Source organism: Myotis nattereri, assembly GCF_964212035.1.
Source record: "Myotis nattereri genome assembly, chromosome: 6".
In the NCBI taxonomy this organism is placed as follows: Eukaryota; Metazoa; Chordata; class Mammalia; order Chiroptera; family Vespertilionidae; genus Myotis; species Myotis nattereri.
Window position 1 is genome coordinate 92635878 of NC_138081.1, and position 17588 is coordinate 92653465.

General features: G+C 38.7%; 1 protein-coding gene across 4 annotated transcripts in view; it reads right to left on the reverse strand.

Moving 5' to 3' along the window:
• RGS17 (regulator of G protein signaling 17) overlaps window positions 1-17588 on the reverse strand; it is an 84000-nt gene that overhangs the window by 52405 nt on the left and 14007 nt on the right. For 2 of the 4 annotated variants that reach the window (XM_081093893.1, XM_081093892.1), the window contains exon 2: window positions 17041-17162. The exons of the other annotated variants lie outside the window; for them this stretch is intronic. In XM_081093893.1, the coding sequence (XP_080950019.1) occupies window positions 17041-17048 (8 nt within the window). In that variant the 5' untranslated portion in view covers window positions 17049-17162. The remainder of the gene's footprint in view (window positions 1-17040; window positions 17163-17588) is intronic. 4 annotated transcript variants of the gene reach the window in all.

Consider the following 17588-nt stretch of genomic DNA (forward strand, 5'->3'; position numbering starts at 1 on the left):
CAGTACTCCTCAAAGTTCTAGTCTGTACGAGGCTTCGTACTGGTCCACACTGAGGTGAGGGGTTTGCCAATGAATAAGGGGAGCAGTGCACTGACTTCTATTCTGTGACTGATCAGTAACTGTTAGCCCCATAGACCAGCTGTAACCCATGGATTATCCTTCGAGTAGGACAGGTCTAATTGAAGGGAAAATCACTCCCAAAATGTCTGGCTCTCCCCGTACCAATGAGTAAAAATTATGTTGGGGTTTCATAGCCACGTTTACTTCATTACCCTTACATTTTCTTCGTTAACAAAATAATGTAAGTGCCCAAGATACTGACCTTCCAAAACCAGAGCAAACATACCGGGTCTACAAGTATAACATGACACGCTTACTGTGCAGGTGTACGTGACCTTATTTAGAGGGAGTCCCATAGGAAAGTGGAGTGTTGAGGAAGTGGCTGTACCTTTAACCTGGTCAACTTTTTTGCTTGATAATTTAGCAGAATTCTTAGGATCCATGTTTGTCTGTGTTTGTCTGAGAGAAATAAACCTTTGAAGAATAATTACATCTCTACTTATTCCCAGCCATCAGCTATCCCTAACTAATACTAAACTCATTGGTTGTAGAATTTTTTTATGGATTTAGTCACCAAATGCACCGTGGTAATTGTATCCTGTTTTTGTGTTTTGGTCCACAACCTGGAGAAAATGACAATACTAAAGAAAAAGAAGAAAAAAAAGGATGCAGAACGCATGACACCATGATTCACCATACCCACTGTGAACTGATTTTTAGAACAAATGACAAATTTGGATAGGGTGCTTTAAAAAATGTATTCTATAATTAATAGGCTATCTGAAATTTAATTCTAAGCCTGAGAAAAATTACCATCGAATCACCAGGGTAAAACTGAACACCAGCGATCATTGACTTCATTTCCCACTTTATAAACCAGCCTGCACATCAATTATGCTCAAAAGAAATGATGAATCCCGTTTAGAGATCTCTAGAGGAAGAAGTGATGCCACAATCACTGTAATAGGTAACATATTTACAGCTACCCTGAAGGAAACACTAACTCCTACATGTCCCTTCCTGATTGGCTATATTCTTTCAGTTCAGAATGCTTCAGCATGACTGGCAATATTCAAAACACATGGAATATAGCATTAAATGTTTTAATTGTCACAAACACACTAACAAGTAGGGACTGGTATTTAACTCCATCATATAAAGGATTGGGAACTAAATTAAAGGTTAATGGTATAACTTGCTCTAGACTAAACATAAAGATGCCAGATGTGAGCCCAGGAATCTGTGCTCTTCACCACTAGCTTATGTTTCTCTCCTGGAAACGACAGTATTTTGGTATCAGTGTTCGTAAGTAACACCCCATTAATTTGGTAGTTTCGTCAGAGTGCTTCTTGTCTTTACCAACCTCCAACCCCATTTTTCTCCATTCTTCCTTTTAATAAAGAATGTACAATTATACATGGCTTGGGGCAGAACGAGCTTGGGATATCATAAAATTAAAGTGACACAGTCCACTTAAAAAAAAAATCCCTCCAAGCTACAATGTCAAGTGAGACTTGGAAATGCTAGAGGCCAGAACATTGCTCACAAATTATCCCGGTACAATTCAGTGTATGAGTTTTTTGGAATTACACAAAAAGCATCTGATGACTCATATAACTTGTCCATAGATGTGTTTTGTTGTTGTACGATCCTTTTAGTCCAAGTACCCTGAGGAACAAAGTGTTAGAGAAGCTGTTATGGTTTCAATTTCCCTCTATGACTTGCTTTCATTTGAAAACCAGAAAAGGAGGGAAAATGGACTGACCAGTTCCTGACATTATCGGAGCTTCAGAATACTAAATTTCCACTTTCTTTGTGTCAAGGAGAGAGAATGCTACCTTGATGCAAAACAAACAAACAAAAACAAAAAGCAAGACCAATTGCAGAGGTGGAAAAACAAACAAACAAACAAAGAAACAATTATAGGGAATTCAGAACACTGAATACATTAAGGAAGGCTGGTTCCATGTTATAAGGAAATAGTTACAAGGAAACAGGAGAGTTTTGCTTCACAATTCTTAATTCCTGTAGTTCTTAAAGGTGTTTTCAATACAGCGGTTACTTGAAAATTACATAAGCAATCCATGGGAGGAGGGCAGAGGTCTCAAAAATTTTTCCCAGCTCTTCCTCCCTCCCTCCCCCTTTTCTTTCTCCTTCTTTCTTTTTCTTTCTTTCTTTCTTTCTTTCTTTCTTTCTTTCTTTCTTTCTTTCTTTCTTTCTTTCTTTCTTTCTTTCTTTCTTCCTCCCTCCCTCCCTCCCTCCCTTCCTTCCTTCCTTTCTTTCTTTCCTTTTTTCTTTTTTTTTCTTTCTTTCTTCCTTCCTTCCTTCCTTCCTTCCTTCCTTCCTTCCTTCCTTCCTTCCCTCCTCTCTCTCTCTCTCTCTCTCTCTCTCTCTCTCTTTCTCTCTCTCTTTCTTTCTTTCTTTCTTTCTTTCTTTCTTTCTTTCTTTCTTCCTTTCTTTCTCCCTCCGTATTTACACACAGACATATACAGGGGTGAGCAAAAGTAGGTTTATGGTTATGAGTACATGAAACCAGTTTTTTCTTTTATTATTATCTATTAATTATTATATTCTTTGTATTATTTCCATACAAACAGCTGTAAACCTACTCTTGCCAACCCCCATATTTTCTTTTTTTTTTTTTTTAAATATATTTTATTGATTTTTTACAGAGAGGAAGGGAGAGAGATAGAGAGTTAGAAACATCGATGAGAGAGAATCATCGATCAGCCGCCTCCTGCACATCTCCCACTGGGGATATGCCCGCAACCCAGGCACATGCCCTTGACCGGAACCGAACCTGGGACCTCTCAGTCCGCAGGCCGACGCTCTATCCACTGAGCCAAACCGGTTTCGGCCCAACCCCCATATTTTCATTGGAGGGTTTTTATGCCTTCTCCCAAACAGACTACCCAATTTTGTTATAAATTACATCCCTATCTATATAATAAAAGGCTAACATGGAAATTGTCTCCTCAGGAGTTTGACCAACTGAGAGTTCGACCACTTGCTATGACATGTGCTGACCACCAGGGGGCAATGCGGAATGAAGGTCCCAGCTGGTAGCCGGCAGTGAGGGGCAGGGGGCAGTGAGGGGGTGGGGAAGGAAGGCCTCAATTGGCCCTGATCGCTGGCCAGGCCTAAGGACCCTACCCGTGCATGAATTTTGTGCACCGAGCCTCTAGTAAAACATATTTGAATTAGGATGTTCAGTTAAAAATTTTTAAATCTTTTTTTAATTACCACATTCACTAATGAGTATTACTTTCTGGTTTATGTATATATAACATAATATAATGTTATGTTATTTATAACATAATCTTCATAAATAAAAGAAGATGAGCATTTATCTGTAAAAAATAACAATTTTATTAGCAATGCAACGCCTCAGATATGTCCATTAAAAGCTTTATATTTGTTTGGTATGTGTTTGTGGAAATTTCAGAAAGAGTCATTATAATGTTTTAGAATATTCATATCATTGTTATTCATACATCATGGATATGCTATTAATTTTTGTGTATGGATTCCTATGTTCTCATTAATGTGTCTGTCATGGAGTATGTAATCAATGAGGTAAATATTGTGTTTTATAGTAATTGTCATCTAAGACCTAAGCAGAAAGCTGCAAGTATAATGAGCATTCGGTAAGCATATTGAGTTGATGGTGACAGGGCTGATATTGGAGCACCATGCTCTTGAATTGTTTTCAATGGAGATCTGCCAACATTTTGGTGAAATATCATTGGACAACTCTTATTTTATGTTGGCATTTTTCCAGGGTGAACAGACTTTGAGGTGACTATTACAATTATTTTTTCCCATTTTTTTTATTGTGGTAAAAAACACTAATATAAAATTTATCATAGTAATTTTTAAGTGTACAGTTCATTGTTATTAAATACATTCATAATGTATTACTTGCATCATAATCCTTTTCCAGAACTTTTTTCATCTTATAAAGCCACAACTTTATGTCCATTAAACTCCACATTCTCTCTCCCCTCTGCCCCTAACAAGCACAATTCTACTTTCTGCTTCTATAATTTTGATTACTAATAATCATCACATTTTTTTAGAAAAATAATTTAAATAATTTGGGAAAAAAATAGAAATCTAAGGGACATTCTCTGGGGGTGGACAACAGTAATGAAATCCAGTTTTGTTCAATCATTCGCAAAATACTTAGAGCTCTTGAGTAGCAGAGAGAGAAAACATGTTGTTTCATGCCGGGGTCCAACCCCAGCGGGTCCAGGGGTCCCCAAAGGTGTGGACGGAGTTGGCGAAGAAGGAATGACACAGAGGCAGCGTCCAGGTGATCATCATAGCCGGGTTCTCTTGTCAGGGTCTCCAGCCAGGTCCTGTGTCCATGTTGTCTTGCTAGGTTCTCCAGCCAGGTTCTCCAGGTTCTCCAGCCAGGTTCTGTAGCCAAGTTCCCTCGCTAGGTTCTCCAGCCAGGTTCTGTGTCCATGGTCTCTTGCTAGGTTCTCCAGGTTCTCCAGCCAGGTTCTGTAGCCATGTTCCCTCACTAGGTTCTCCAGCCAGGTTCTGTGTCCAGGTTCTCCAGCCAGGTTCAGTCATCAGGTTCTAGTCAGGTTCTCTTGCCAATTTCTGTAGTCAGGTTCAGTCCAGGATCTTTTGCCATGTTCTCTCGCTAGGTTCTGTCTCTAGGTTCTGAGGCCAGTTTCATCCAGGATCTTTTGCCATGTTCTCTCCAGCGAAGTTCTTCTGACTCTAGAGAACGTTCTGTGTAGGTTCTGTGCCAATTTCTGTCTCCCTCTCTGTCTCCTAAGTTCTGTCTGCTGTTGTCTTGTTTCAACTGTATTTATACCAGTTGATTCCAATCCTATCAATCTCTATTACAAAGGTTAGGGCGTTTCTTATCTCCATTCCAGGGAGTAAAGATTATGTAGCTTAAGCATGATTGTTCATAGTTAAAGTGATTAATTACCCGCCTGGCACTTAGTTAAGGGATTTTATTCCCTCCTTAACTTCAGGGGAAAATCCCTACTTGGGGAAACAACCTTTCTCAGAGAGGCGACCTTGGTTAAAACACATAGTGCCAAGAAGGTGAGCAAACATATTAAGAACAGTATGCCATATATGCCAGGTCCCTTGAAACAGCAAGCATGGACCGGCTCCCGGCAGTTTCATAATGAAGCATTTTTATATGAAAAAGTCTCTTAAAAGAAATGTAAGGGGGTGTATCTTGCCCACCATGTGACAGATATTTAAATAAAAAATAGAAGTATCAAAGAGAATGCAGCATGAATGAAACAGGAGAAACATTTCTGAAGTAGGCTGTTATGTTCACTATTTTAAATATTTCTACTGTGTGTTCTGGAAAATGCTGCAATTTAAATAATTTTGAAATTGAATACCAGATGTATTTACTCTAGGAATATCTGTCCACTTACTAACTGAATCTGTAGTACAGCAGACTTTTAAATTATATACATTATTGTACATAGGTATAGAACTGAATTTCTAAAACCACTGCAAATGAGTCTCTGAAATAAATACTTTAGGAGGAAGAATCTCAAACTGGTTACCAGAATGCCATTCCTCCAACTTTCTTAACAGATTATGAACAACAACAAAAAAGATTTAATTACATTTTGCTCCTATTTGCTGATTTGTAAAAAGGATGCAGAACTCCCCATATAGAAAGGCACTTATTTAGATTCTATAAGAAATACGGATAGCTTGGTTTGCAAATAACTACAAACAATACTTAGGATCCAAACTGCTTTCAAAACTTGAATATATCAGCTTCATTTCTACAAAACATACAGTTTGTCTTATTGTCATCCAGCTACCAAGGTTTAGACATCATCTATCAATAAATGTTAAGTCCAAGAAATCAAAGGGAAAAATGAGAGTCTTCATGGAGCTAATAGTCTTGAGAGAAGAAGGAGACCTAAATAGATAATTCATCCTGTCACAAGAGTAAGGCTTTGATGGAGGAATGAACAAAGTCTTTTTGAAATCCAGCAGAGAGGGCTGGAGTGGCTTCCCAAAGTAGTGACATTGCAATAGGGTATTAATGGTGAGGGGAAGACAAGCAGGTGGCCAGGTAGAAGACACATCCCCTGTAGGGTTAGGGAAGGGCCTAAAGCTCTGGGGAAAGTGACTTCAAAGAGGCTGAAGTCAGGCTCTGTCTCTCACTTGCTGTGTAATATAGAAATGCTATTAGCCTCTCTTGGCTGTGTCCTTATTTGGGAAAAGATGGGGAGGATAATAGGACTACTGTATTGGGAGGATTTTGTGATGCATGCACAATGCTGGCGACGTTTGCTCCCCACTTGAACACTCAGTATGCACGAGCTGCAAACTGGTCATCCTGGGTGTCAGCGTGGGTTCATGACCTTATCACACTGAAACCGACATTTAATCTCATTGGGTTTCCTCGACCTTGTCTATATCAGGAGGAGGATCAAACCAGATGATCTTCTCAAGTCTCTTGCAGCTCATAGACGCTTCTTGCTAAAAGGCCATTGCCACATACATCCCTACTTCATATTTATCCCTAAAACTTGGGAATATTTTTTTCTATAAGGAAAATGTCCCCTTACAAAATTTCAACATGTTAAATTTGATGAATGAAAGAGTCACAGAACTGGCCTTCGTGTGTTCAGGTGGATTCACTTAACACTGAAAACTCCTGACTTTATCTCAGATAAATTAACTTTTTTTTTTTTTTAAGGACTTCAGAATCATGATAGAAAGTATCTGAAAAAAACATGGCCAAAGGTAGAGACTGCCCCTTCTTCATAACAGTGCTTCACCTCTAAATATAGCATTGGCAAGAGGGGAACTGGCTAGAACCTATCTGTTTTGTGGCTGCTTCAACTCAGTCTCTTGTTGGATTGTAACTTATGAATAAAATGTAATCGCTTGACAGACACTATGACTTACCACTTCCTTGACAAATTATGGAAAAAGCAGTGAACTACTCAGCTGGCATTTGTGGTTTTTGATAAAAATATGTATTATAATGGCATGAGAGAATGGTCAGATATTTAAGAGCAAAGGCAGGGAAAAAAGCCCTGTGGGTTTAAACGTTCTTTACATACTTTTCTTCTTTAATTCAACAGATGTTTATTGACCAACTATTATGTGCCTAGTAGGGTTTAGACAACAGCAGTGCACAGATGGATTTTAAGAGATTTAGCACCCAGGAGGAGTGAGAAGACACCAAGGACACGAAGGGCAATGAATGATCAGAGTTTAGGTCCCTGTGTGGTCCAAGGATTGCAGCAGTGTGGGAAAAGGTTGAGTTAATAATATGGGTAAGGTCAGATAATGGGATGCCCAATAGGGAGGATATGGAAGAGTTGTAGAATTTCATCACGTGTCAGTTTAAGGAGGCATGAGGTGGGAATGAGTGTCTAGCATAAGATAAAGAACAAGATTAGAGGGAAGGAGGGGGTGAAGGGATGCTAGGATGCATCTCCAATATCATTAAGAATAGGAGTAAGGTTGTGAGAGTGGCAGTGTGCCCAGAGCACAACCTGGCGGGAAATGAGGGAGAGTGACGCAGGAGCTAGGTAGATGACAGGAACAATGAGTGGTGGAAGGTTTACGTTTGGAGACTTTCAGGGAGGAGGAAGGGGCAATAGTGAGCAAGAAGGATTGCTAACAATAATGTTCCGAGGAATAATTATAAGGAGATGAACTGAGGGAGTAAGAGAGGAAGAAGGGCCCAAAATACCAGAGGGAAGATTCTTGAGGTCACTGTTAAGAAGTCCATCTGATTTGCATGAATTGTTCATATTCACAACTCTTAGCTTAAGGTGAATGTTGCCAATGCCCTCTTTCACTTCCTAAAGTGAAATTGACTTGGATGATAAAATATATGATTATTTTAGACATAATGGATTGCAGAATGAAAATTAACAGAATAGTTATAAACACGTACACACACACACACACACACACACGGCAGTTAGTGGAAATAAAAGTGTAATCCCTACACTCCCTTGAACACTTTTTAAAAAAAATAATTGATTTCAGAGAGGAAGTGAGAGGGAGAGAGAGATAGAAACATCAATGATGAGAGAGAATCATAGATCAGCTGCCTCCTGCACGCCCCCTACTGGGGATTGAGTCCACAACCTGGGCATGTGCCCTTGACTAGAATCAAACTCTGGACCCTTCAGTTCGCAGGTTGATGCTCCATCTATTGAGCAAACCGGCTGGGGCCCTTGCTCACTTTTTAAATGAATCCAAGACTTTCATACTTTTCTTTCTTTTTCTCTTCTAGCAGAGTTTGTAAAAAGTGACTTTGTCTCCTTTTAAAAGAATATTTAATATTTATTGATTTAAATTTAGTTACTTTCAGAACTTTTAATCTTTAAAAAAAAGATTGAGTGGAGAAAATTTGGACTAAATTTTAAATACCTCTGGGGGAATAATGAAGTTCAAATAAGTATAATCCTGACTCAATTTGAATTATTTTTCCACCCTGCTATTATTAGAGAAGCATAACTCTGAGAAAAACTCTTTTCTAAAATTTATTCATAAATTAAAAAGGATGGCCTGTCCGTCCTAGTGGAAGTATGCCTTGTACTAAGTTCTTCTCTTCCTGGAATCCAAGTGACTTTGGATTTCACAAGTAGCTTTGTGAAGAACAAGAAGAAAGTGTTGGAGGGGGGAAAAAAAGAGGTTCGGCTTTTCAATCAGAAGTACTTCTTTAGAATTCTGTTGGAGCCACTCACTACCTCAGTAACTGTGAGTACATGACCCAAATTCACTACACATCAGTGTCCTTATCTATACAATTACTACTCCCCAAGAGGAATGATACTTCTTAGAGCGGTTGAGAGAATTAAACGAAAAAATATGTACGAAAGGACTCATGGTTGCCTCAAAAGTAACTTGGCAACTTCGCTTTCAGTTTCTTCTCTTTGAATCTATAGTCCTTCAAGTGAAAACTAGTTTTAATAATATTTTCAAGTTCCTCCAAGTTTCCAAATCAAAGACTACATTCAGGACAGTCTCTTGATGGGGCAGAAAAGTAAATCAATGCATTTTCAATTTGACAAGAATTTTCCCCCAAGAAATTAAGACTTGTTGAACCTTAATTAACCTGGTGGATCATTTACTTAGTAGCTCTATTCCCTGAGTGTTCTGATTAATCAAAATTTTATGTGAGGGTAATATGACACAACTTATGTATTTAAAGATGAAATGCTTTTATTTATGTGCCATTCATGGCCACATTCTTCTTGTAGGCATTATATATTGTTTGTGTAAGAGGCAATACTAAGCTCCTATTTGTCACAGTTTATTTGTTCTTTCCTCCAAAAACTTATTTCTACTAGATAATTTTTTATATTTGGATGTAATTCTCCATATTGATCTTTCACTAGAATCCTGGAATTATAATTCAGATAGAAAATGGGATAGAAATAATAGTTCAAGTATTAATATATACTTGACATTATTGCTAGAGGTTTTACTTAATTTATTCCTTATAATTCTATCAGATAAAGTTTTTTTTTTCACTTTAAAATGAAAACCTGAGCTCCGAAAGATTTAAGCAGTTTTCCCATATTCTAAGCACTGGAATTAAGATTTCAGTCTGGTCTTACAGACTTTAATGTTTATGCCCATTTTATTACATGCTATTATCCTATCCTATCCTATCCTATCCTATCCTATCCTATCCTATCCTATCCTATCCTATCCCATCCTATCTGACCCTATCCGTGATTATATTGTATGCTATTGATTTAAAAGTACTGACAGATGTCAGTTCCATAAACAACAAAATTTCTTCATAAAATGGAAATGGAAACTGGTAGGATTAATGTTAGCAGTCAATAGTATGCCACCCTTGGTGAATATTGGTGGTGGGTGGTTATGCAGTGGTAACTACCAGCAAGATATCAAACTCATTCTCTGGCATTTAATTCATCAATACAGTGACTGGCCTTTGTGCTTTGAAGGCATTCTGCTCCTTTACAGCCTTCGACTAAGAAAAGTGATAAGCCTTATCACCCAACTCCTGTAATAAGTCCTAACAGTGGACACCAGGTGATGTTGTCTGATGGGACACCAGTCGGGAGGATAGGAAATGTAACATGCCAGAGACACACTGCCCAATCTCACACATCTTCCAAGTGAAGTAAAACTGAAAAGATAATGTGTGTGTGTATATACACAAACACATGTGAACACACAGAAAGACTAGTTCCATAGTTGTTACATCCTAGAGATGTGATTTGGATGATAAAGGAGTAGAATGATGAACTATACTGGAACTTTTTGTTTGATATAAATTTGTAGTCTTTCCTAGTCAAAGATAATAATGTTTTTTAGTTCCAAACTGAAGTCAGAGACACATCACTCTATAACCTATTTCCATTTTTTTATTTTGGCTGGAAGCACACTCAAATGGAAGCCAGTGATCTCATTTTCTAATGTTCAGATCAAAGGGGAAAAAAAAGAATCAAAGAATCAGTTGGCATAGGCTCATGAGATAAAAGGGTTTCCTAAGTGTCAATCTGCTAATCAATTCTTCAGAGAAGGGGAAAAAGAGGGTAGCTGAATTATACAGGCCTTGCAATTAGATGAACTGAGTCATATGTTCCTTACTCTGAGAAATGTAGACATAGGACATAATAGATGTATACATGAGTCGTAGACTTTGTCCAGAACCCATTAAGTACATAATGAAAAGAGTGGGGAACAGATGACTCTCTGAGTGTGCTTAAGACTACCCAGGGAGAGTTCATGGGTCTTCTTTTGCCTGTCTCACTCCTGTGGCTGTACACCAGACAGTGATGGACTTTCAGTGTTCCTCCAGGCCCTCTGTGCATGTGACAGAATCTAGTCACAGGTGCCAACAGAGGACTGGCCTACGTGAATGAATTAAAAAGTATTTATTTTCTGAATATTACTTTCTTTCAAATGCTAATAAGAGCTGAGCCCAAAACATTTTGGTGTCCCCTTCAAATAAAGGAAAAGTACAATGCAAATATTAGGCATTCTATTGTCACGGTGTACGTTGTCTTGCTTTATGCATTCTATCCTAAAACATTTAATTTTAGTCATGGCCCTGATACGCAGTGGCTAGCACTTGGTAGAATCTCAACTACTAGTATAATTGCTGAATGAGTAAAATGAATTGTGCAATGAGCTTTCTCTATTGAAAGTCATTATGGAAGCTAAGTACATCCATCTCAGAATTTTTATTGTTCAGTGAACAAAGGATATGGCTAATGAGTGTCGAATTTCTTACAATAACCCATATAGCATTCTTCAGTTATTTTTTCCAATTCTTTGAACCAAAACCAGAAAACTATAACAAACCACAAGATGTATAGGAGGCTGTCACAGTAGAGTAATGACCTATTGCTAGTTCATAACACTGCATTAATAGCCTCAGTTTAATAGAAGAGTGTTTAAGGAATAATGGGCTGAAATGTTACATTTCTTTATGATGACATCTTTAGTAGTAACTTTTTTATTCCCTTTGTGTTCATATTTTATTTTAAAAGGGCCATAATATATTAACCACCCATTGGCAGTGGGCAAGATAGGATACTGATATTCCATTCCCTTCCGCACAAAGCGGGGTGGAGCATGCTGCTCGGGGCTGTGGGTTTCTGCCACAGCCCACTGGCTCCTCTGGATGGCAGAGCCACGTGACCTCTTGAGTGCAGCTACTACCCTTTGCTCCTAGCAACTGTGTTCTGCTAAAGTGTGGTTGCTGCGGTTGCCAGGATATTATTCTATTCTTGTCCTCCATGACCACACCAAAGAAAAGAGAAAGTATCAACCAAACTAGAGTGAAGACACAGGGAGGGGGACCCAGAAAAACAAAGTGCCCTCCTCTGTAACAAAGAAATAAATTGAAGAGTGACTTCATGGTTAATGCTTTAACGAAATGTGTAACTTTTCTTTGAGATGAAATTGAAAAAAACACGTTTTAATGACAAGCTGCCAAAAAATATGGCTATTAAACTATTAAGGCACAATTCACCACCTTATTATTATTCATTGAAAGCCACTTTTTTCCCAATGGAAGAGAGGAAAATGTCTTAAAATTGTCAGAATGACCTGAGAGATTCTAAACTATAATTACCGTCCTGTGTCACATACAAAAGTTGGAAGTAGATACCACATTTCACTTAACAGAAGACATCATTGATTGCAAAGTGCATACTGATTTCTGAAACGTAAAAAGGTGAAAAGTGTGTGTGTCGTGGATTTGTTAAAATAATACACTATATACCTAATTCAGAATTTTGATCAATTCTGAGATAAAATTTGTCCCTTATTTGTAGAAAAGGAGGTAAATTAAGTTTCTCAGGGTCATATAGCTAATAAGTAAAGACAGAATGAACTCAAGTATGTATTTGCTTGACTATTATGTTCAAACTCTTCATGATGCAATGTTGTTTCTTCAGTTCCTTGTGCAGATAAGAAATAAAAATAGGTACCATCTAACATGTTTATAGAACTTTATAGCTGTAGTGTTTGTCATATTCCTGGTAATCTGCTAGGTGTCATTAGCCCTGTTTTTCAAATGAGAAAAACTGGACTCAGGAAGATAGAATGACTCACTCAAGGTCACATAATTAGAAAGTGTCAGAGCCAGGAGTGAAACCCAAGATAAATGACTCTTAATGCAAACCATGTTTGACTAAGGTAAGACATTAACCAGCTACCAGACTTGAAATTAGATCACAGACATAAAGACTACTCCAAGAGAAATATATTGGATATATAAGAAGAGATGTTGCACATGTCAGATGAATTCATTAATTTATTCAATGAATTATTGAATGGCTACTTTGATGTAGGTTGTTTCAGTACCTGGGATAGAGTAGTGTATAAATGACAAAAATCACATGGAACTTCTAATTTCTATAGAGAGAAACAAGGAAGGAGGGGATAAGAAGGGGGAGTTTGCAATTTTATATAGTGGCCAAGTAAGGTGTCCCTGAAAAGGTGTGACATTTGAGCCAAGATAAAGGCAATAAAGAAGTGAGCCACATGGATAGCTGTGACAAGAACATTCCAGGCAGAAGAACAAAGGACTCGGATTGGTAATGTTCTGGCTAATTGCAGGAGCAGCTAAGAGGTCAGAGAACTACTGGGGGCAAGGGGTGAAGTGGGTGTGTGGACATACCACATAGCAGTGGTCAGCAAACAGGCTCGCAAGCCACATGTGGCTCTTTGGCCCCTTGAGTGTGGCTCTTCCACAAAATACCGACTTCTGCGCATGTCGAAGTTTCAATCGCACTGTACGTGCATGCCCACACGTGGTATTTTGTGGAAGAGCCACACTCAAGGGGCCAAAGAGCCGCACATGGCTCGCGAGCCGCAGTTTGCCGACCACTGACATAGGGCCTTGTAGGCCAATGTAAAGACTGGGACAGAGCAAAATGTTAACTTTGGGCAGAGTAGCCTCATGGAATTTGGAATCTGGTCAACATAATGAACCTGTCCTAGGCATTCCATGTATGTCTAGATCAGGGGTGGGCAAACTTTTTGACTTGAGGGCCACAATGGGTTCTTAAACTGGATCGGAGGGCCGGAACAAAAGCATGGATGGAGTGTTTGTGTGAACTAATATAAATTCAAAGTAAACATCATTACATAAAAGGGTACGGTATTTTTTTTTTTTTAGTTTTATTCATTTCAAACGGGCCGGATCTGGCCTGCGGGCCATAGTTTGCCCACGGCTGGTCTAGATCACCGGTCCAATTTAGTCTTGGGCTACCTGGCAAACAGTTGTTACTCTGTGTCTACCTTGTTACTGTTTTATAAAACATGACCTATCTAGAGAGTGTTGATAGTGTTCCAGATTAATAGACAGCTAATAAATAAACATGTAGCACAGACCTATAATCAATGCTGGATATTTTAAGAATAGCATCCGGACTCACATGCTTGGTCATTCTGCCACCACCATTGTGGAGGACGGGTGGAGTGAAAGAATGAAGTCAAGGAGGCTGTTACAATAGTCCAGGCAAAATGATGATGGTGAACTGGGACAGGAGAAATGGAAAAATGGGGTAGAGATAAGAAGTACACAAGAGGTGGACCAAGCCTAGGTTAGGGAAAGATTAGATGAGCAGGATGTGAGTGAGAGGTGGGTCAAGGTTGACTGCTGGTGGCCCAGCATGGGTGACTGTGTAGATGCCACCCTTCCCTAAGAATATGGTAAGGAAAAAGGTTTGCTCATGAAGAAGGCAAGGAAACAAGTATCATTGTTCTGATGCAGGCAGTTTCAGTGGAAGGAGGGGTCACTAGGAAGTGGCCAGATGAAGATTCTTGAAGGTCTTAGGGCTTTAACTTAGACCTAAAAGATGGTCAGGATTTAGAATAGAGAAGGGAAGGAAACACAGACAGCATTCCAGGCAGAAAAAAATATGAACAAAGGCACAGAAGTGGCAGAGTAACTAGGAGAGCAGTGGAAGAAAGGATGAAGAGGATGGTCCTTGGATGCTAAGGAGTCTGCATCTGAAATCCTCCTTTCAGAGAGAGAATTCACTGTTTCAGAAGGCATCCAGGCCCACGGTTGATCAGCAACCTTAGGTGACTAGCAGTAGTAGCCATAAATGTCCTGATGGTCTTGCTAGTGATCTCCTACGACTACACTTGGTTGCTGCTGGGCAGCTTTACAGCTCTAGCTAGAACTCAGCTCTCCAGAATCCCATCTCAAGATTAAACAGACATTTTAGTAGTTTAGTATTCAGGACCACTGCGCTATGCTATCACCAAACACATATTATAGTTATATATTAAGTGTCAAAAAACAAGTTTAACATTTTATCTAAATTGATTTCCTTTCACCATGAAGCATTTATTGTTCTTTTAATTTGAACTAAATAAATTCTATAATGAATTTTTCATAATGTTGGTATAAAACAAAATAAACTTTTAGTCTACCCTGCATTTTCTAGCCTATCAGACACAATAATAAGCAGATTTTTAACTCCATCCAAATAATATATAACTTAAAAATTAATATTTAAAAGTCTCAGCTGTAAAAATACCAATTTCTTGGCTTAGTCTGAAATTATTGCCTGTGGTGGTGGAATACTTGTAATGTCTGTTCAAGTCCATCATGGAAAAAAAATACAAACCAGAGCATTAGCTACAGTTATGTATTTTCCTGAAATACATTCACATCTCTCCCCTTCATTTCCCCTTGGCAACAATTGAATCCCTAACAGCTCTGATAATTCATAATTTCTTGCTTCAGTGCCACCCTTGAAAACAAAGCCATCCTGTGCTCTGTACATGTCATTATGAACCAAGACAGATCACAGGTAAAACGAGAGCTCAGATCACTCCAGATGAGTTCTTTCAGGAAATATTGCTTCTCCTATAATATAATCGGAAACTCTGAGCTCACGTCAGTTACAGGGCAAACTGCTAAACGCCTGTCAAAAACAACAAAAAGAGGACCACGTCCTTCCTTCCTTCCTTCCTTGTAGTTTTAAGCCACCTCTGCCTCTTCCCTTTTACAGCTTCCTTCATTTTCATTCATTTCACTCCTGTCTGGCTCTGCACGGTATACAGCTTCCATACCCCCCCCCCCCCAGGGGCTTAGATGCAATAAAACCACTTTCCTATCTTACTGCCTAAATATGCATTTCAGGAACACACTCCCTTTGGTTTTCTACCTCTGTTAAATTCGATCTCAATTTTCTGTTAATTGTGCTCTAAATTCTCAGAAATGTACCTCAGGGCCTAGATCACGAAGAAGAGGAAGCAAGTTTGGCAGGCAAATGCATAAAACAGCTAAGGGATGAAGATAAAACAGGCGCTCATTCCTGGGAAATTACTGGAGGGAAGTCAGATTTCTAGCCTAAGAGAAATGAGCCCACTTCTCCCCTTTGTGCCCAGAAATTTGGATGCTACATAGACACATCTTCAAGAGCCTGCTTTACAAAGGACCCTAAATGCTATACAAAGGGAATCCCTCTAGGAGCCATTTTTTTTAAAAAAAATTACTGATCAGACATAGATGCTTCATGGAAGGAGGCATTTTTGTTTTGTCCATTAATAAGTCGGAATCTCTCAGAACAGTGCCCGGCACATAGTGGGTCCTCAATAAGTATTTGTTAAAAGAGCAATTTCACTGGATACACCATACACAGAAATTCTCTCTCTCAGTCAGCATGAAGCCCTTTAACTTACAACTGTTCTCCAAATCACTCATTCTTCATTCCCAGATCATTGCTATAAAAGCCAAGTACAGTGGAACATTAGACACAAACAATAAAACATCACATTATGAATTGAGCTTTTGCTTTGTGATTTGAAAGATTTGCCATTAAACACTGATTTCTTTCTTTCATTTTTGTTATCTGCACTTCAATTTCCAGTTTACCCCTTTATTTTGAATGACAGTGCACTATTCATCCTTCAAATAAGAGAATGAGCATATAAAAATCTACCTTATTTCACCTTGAATTCAAAGATTGCTTTTCCAACGAGGAGTGAGGTGGCTGCTTTCCTTTTTAATGCTCACTTCCATTTTTTAAACTTGTGTTCTTACCAGGTTGAAACTTTGGCAATTTACTTTTCGCCCATTACCCAAAGGAACGCATTAGATAGGACGTCCTCTTGTGGCACAATTTAACACAATGGAATCAGGGGAGTCATTTTTTTTTTCTGGTTTGTTTTAAAAGCCAAACATAGGCCATTTGACAAGTAATTCAGTTACTATTATGACCAGATCTCCTCATTCAGCATAGAAGGAGAACCAAATTATTTTCCATTTTGTCTCCTTCTAATCGGAAAACACGTTTTGTCATTTTGGATGCTTCCAGTAGTCTTTAGAAAAAAAGCCAATTTGTATATTTTTCCCAAGACATCTCTCTTCTGGCGATGAGTTAAAATGTTAATAATGAGGAGGTGAGGGGAAAAAGGACCCATTATTTTGTGGACTCAGATGGTTTCAAGGTTCCTTTAGAGCTTACGATGCTGAATGGTTCTAAAACGCCTTACCTGTCCATAGCCTTGGGGAAACTCCACTATCTCTGAACTGCTAACTTGTATCCTGAAGTCTGCAGGCAAAGCCCACAATAGGGCCTAATTAATCAAAATTTCTCCCAAGCACCAGGTCCAACCTAAAATAAGTGAATGAATGAATTAATTAATAAAAATAAATAGTATATGCTTTTTCCTAATATTTCTTTTTAATTTTGATAAAGACACATGTACAATTTCTCAAGAATGGGTACAATTGGTGCTAATTCCATGGCATTTTTCCTGAACCTCTCCATTGATAAGTTTGCCTCCCATTGCCAACAAACTTAGTTTTCCCCAAACCTGAAATAAATGTCTAACAAAAGCTTTTCTTGGCTTTGCTCCCCACCTGAGGCTGCAGTTACCTCTCTTCTGTTGAGTCCTCACCTTCCCATAGTTTGTTCAACAACCAGTCTACACCCAGTGGCCTCTGGCTCACCTACTCCTGGCTCCAGTCTCATACCATTGGTTCCTTTCCTTTCCATCTCAAAGGGTATTCTCTCATCTAGTACCTCTGCTTTTCTATG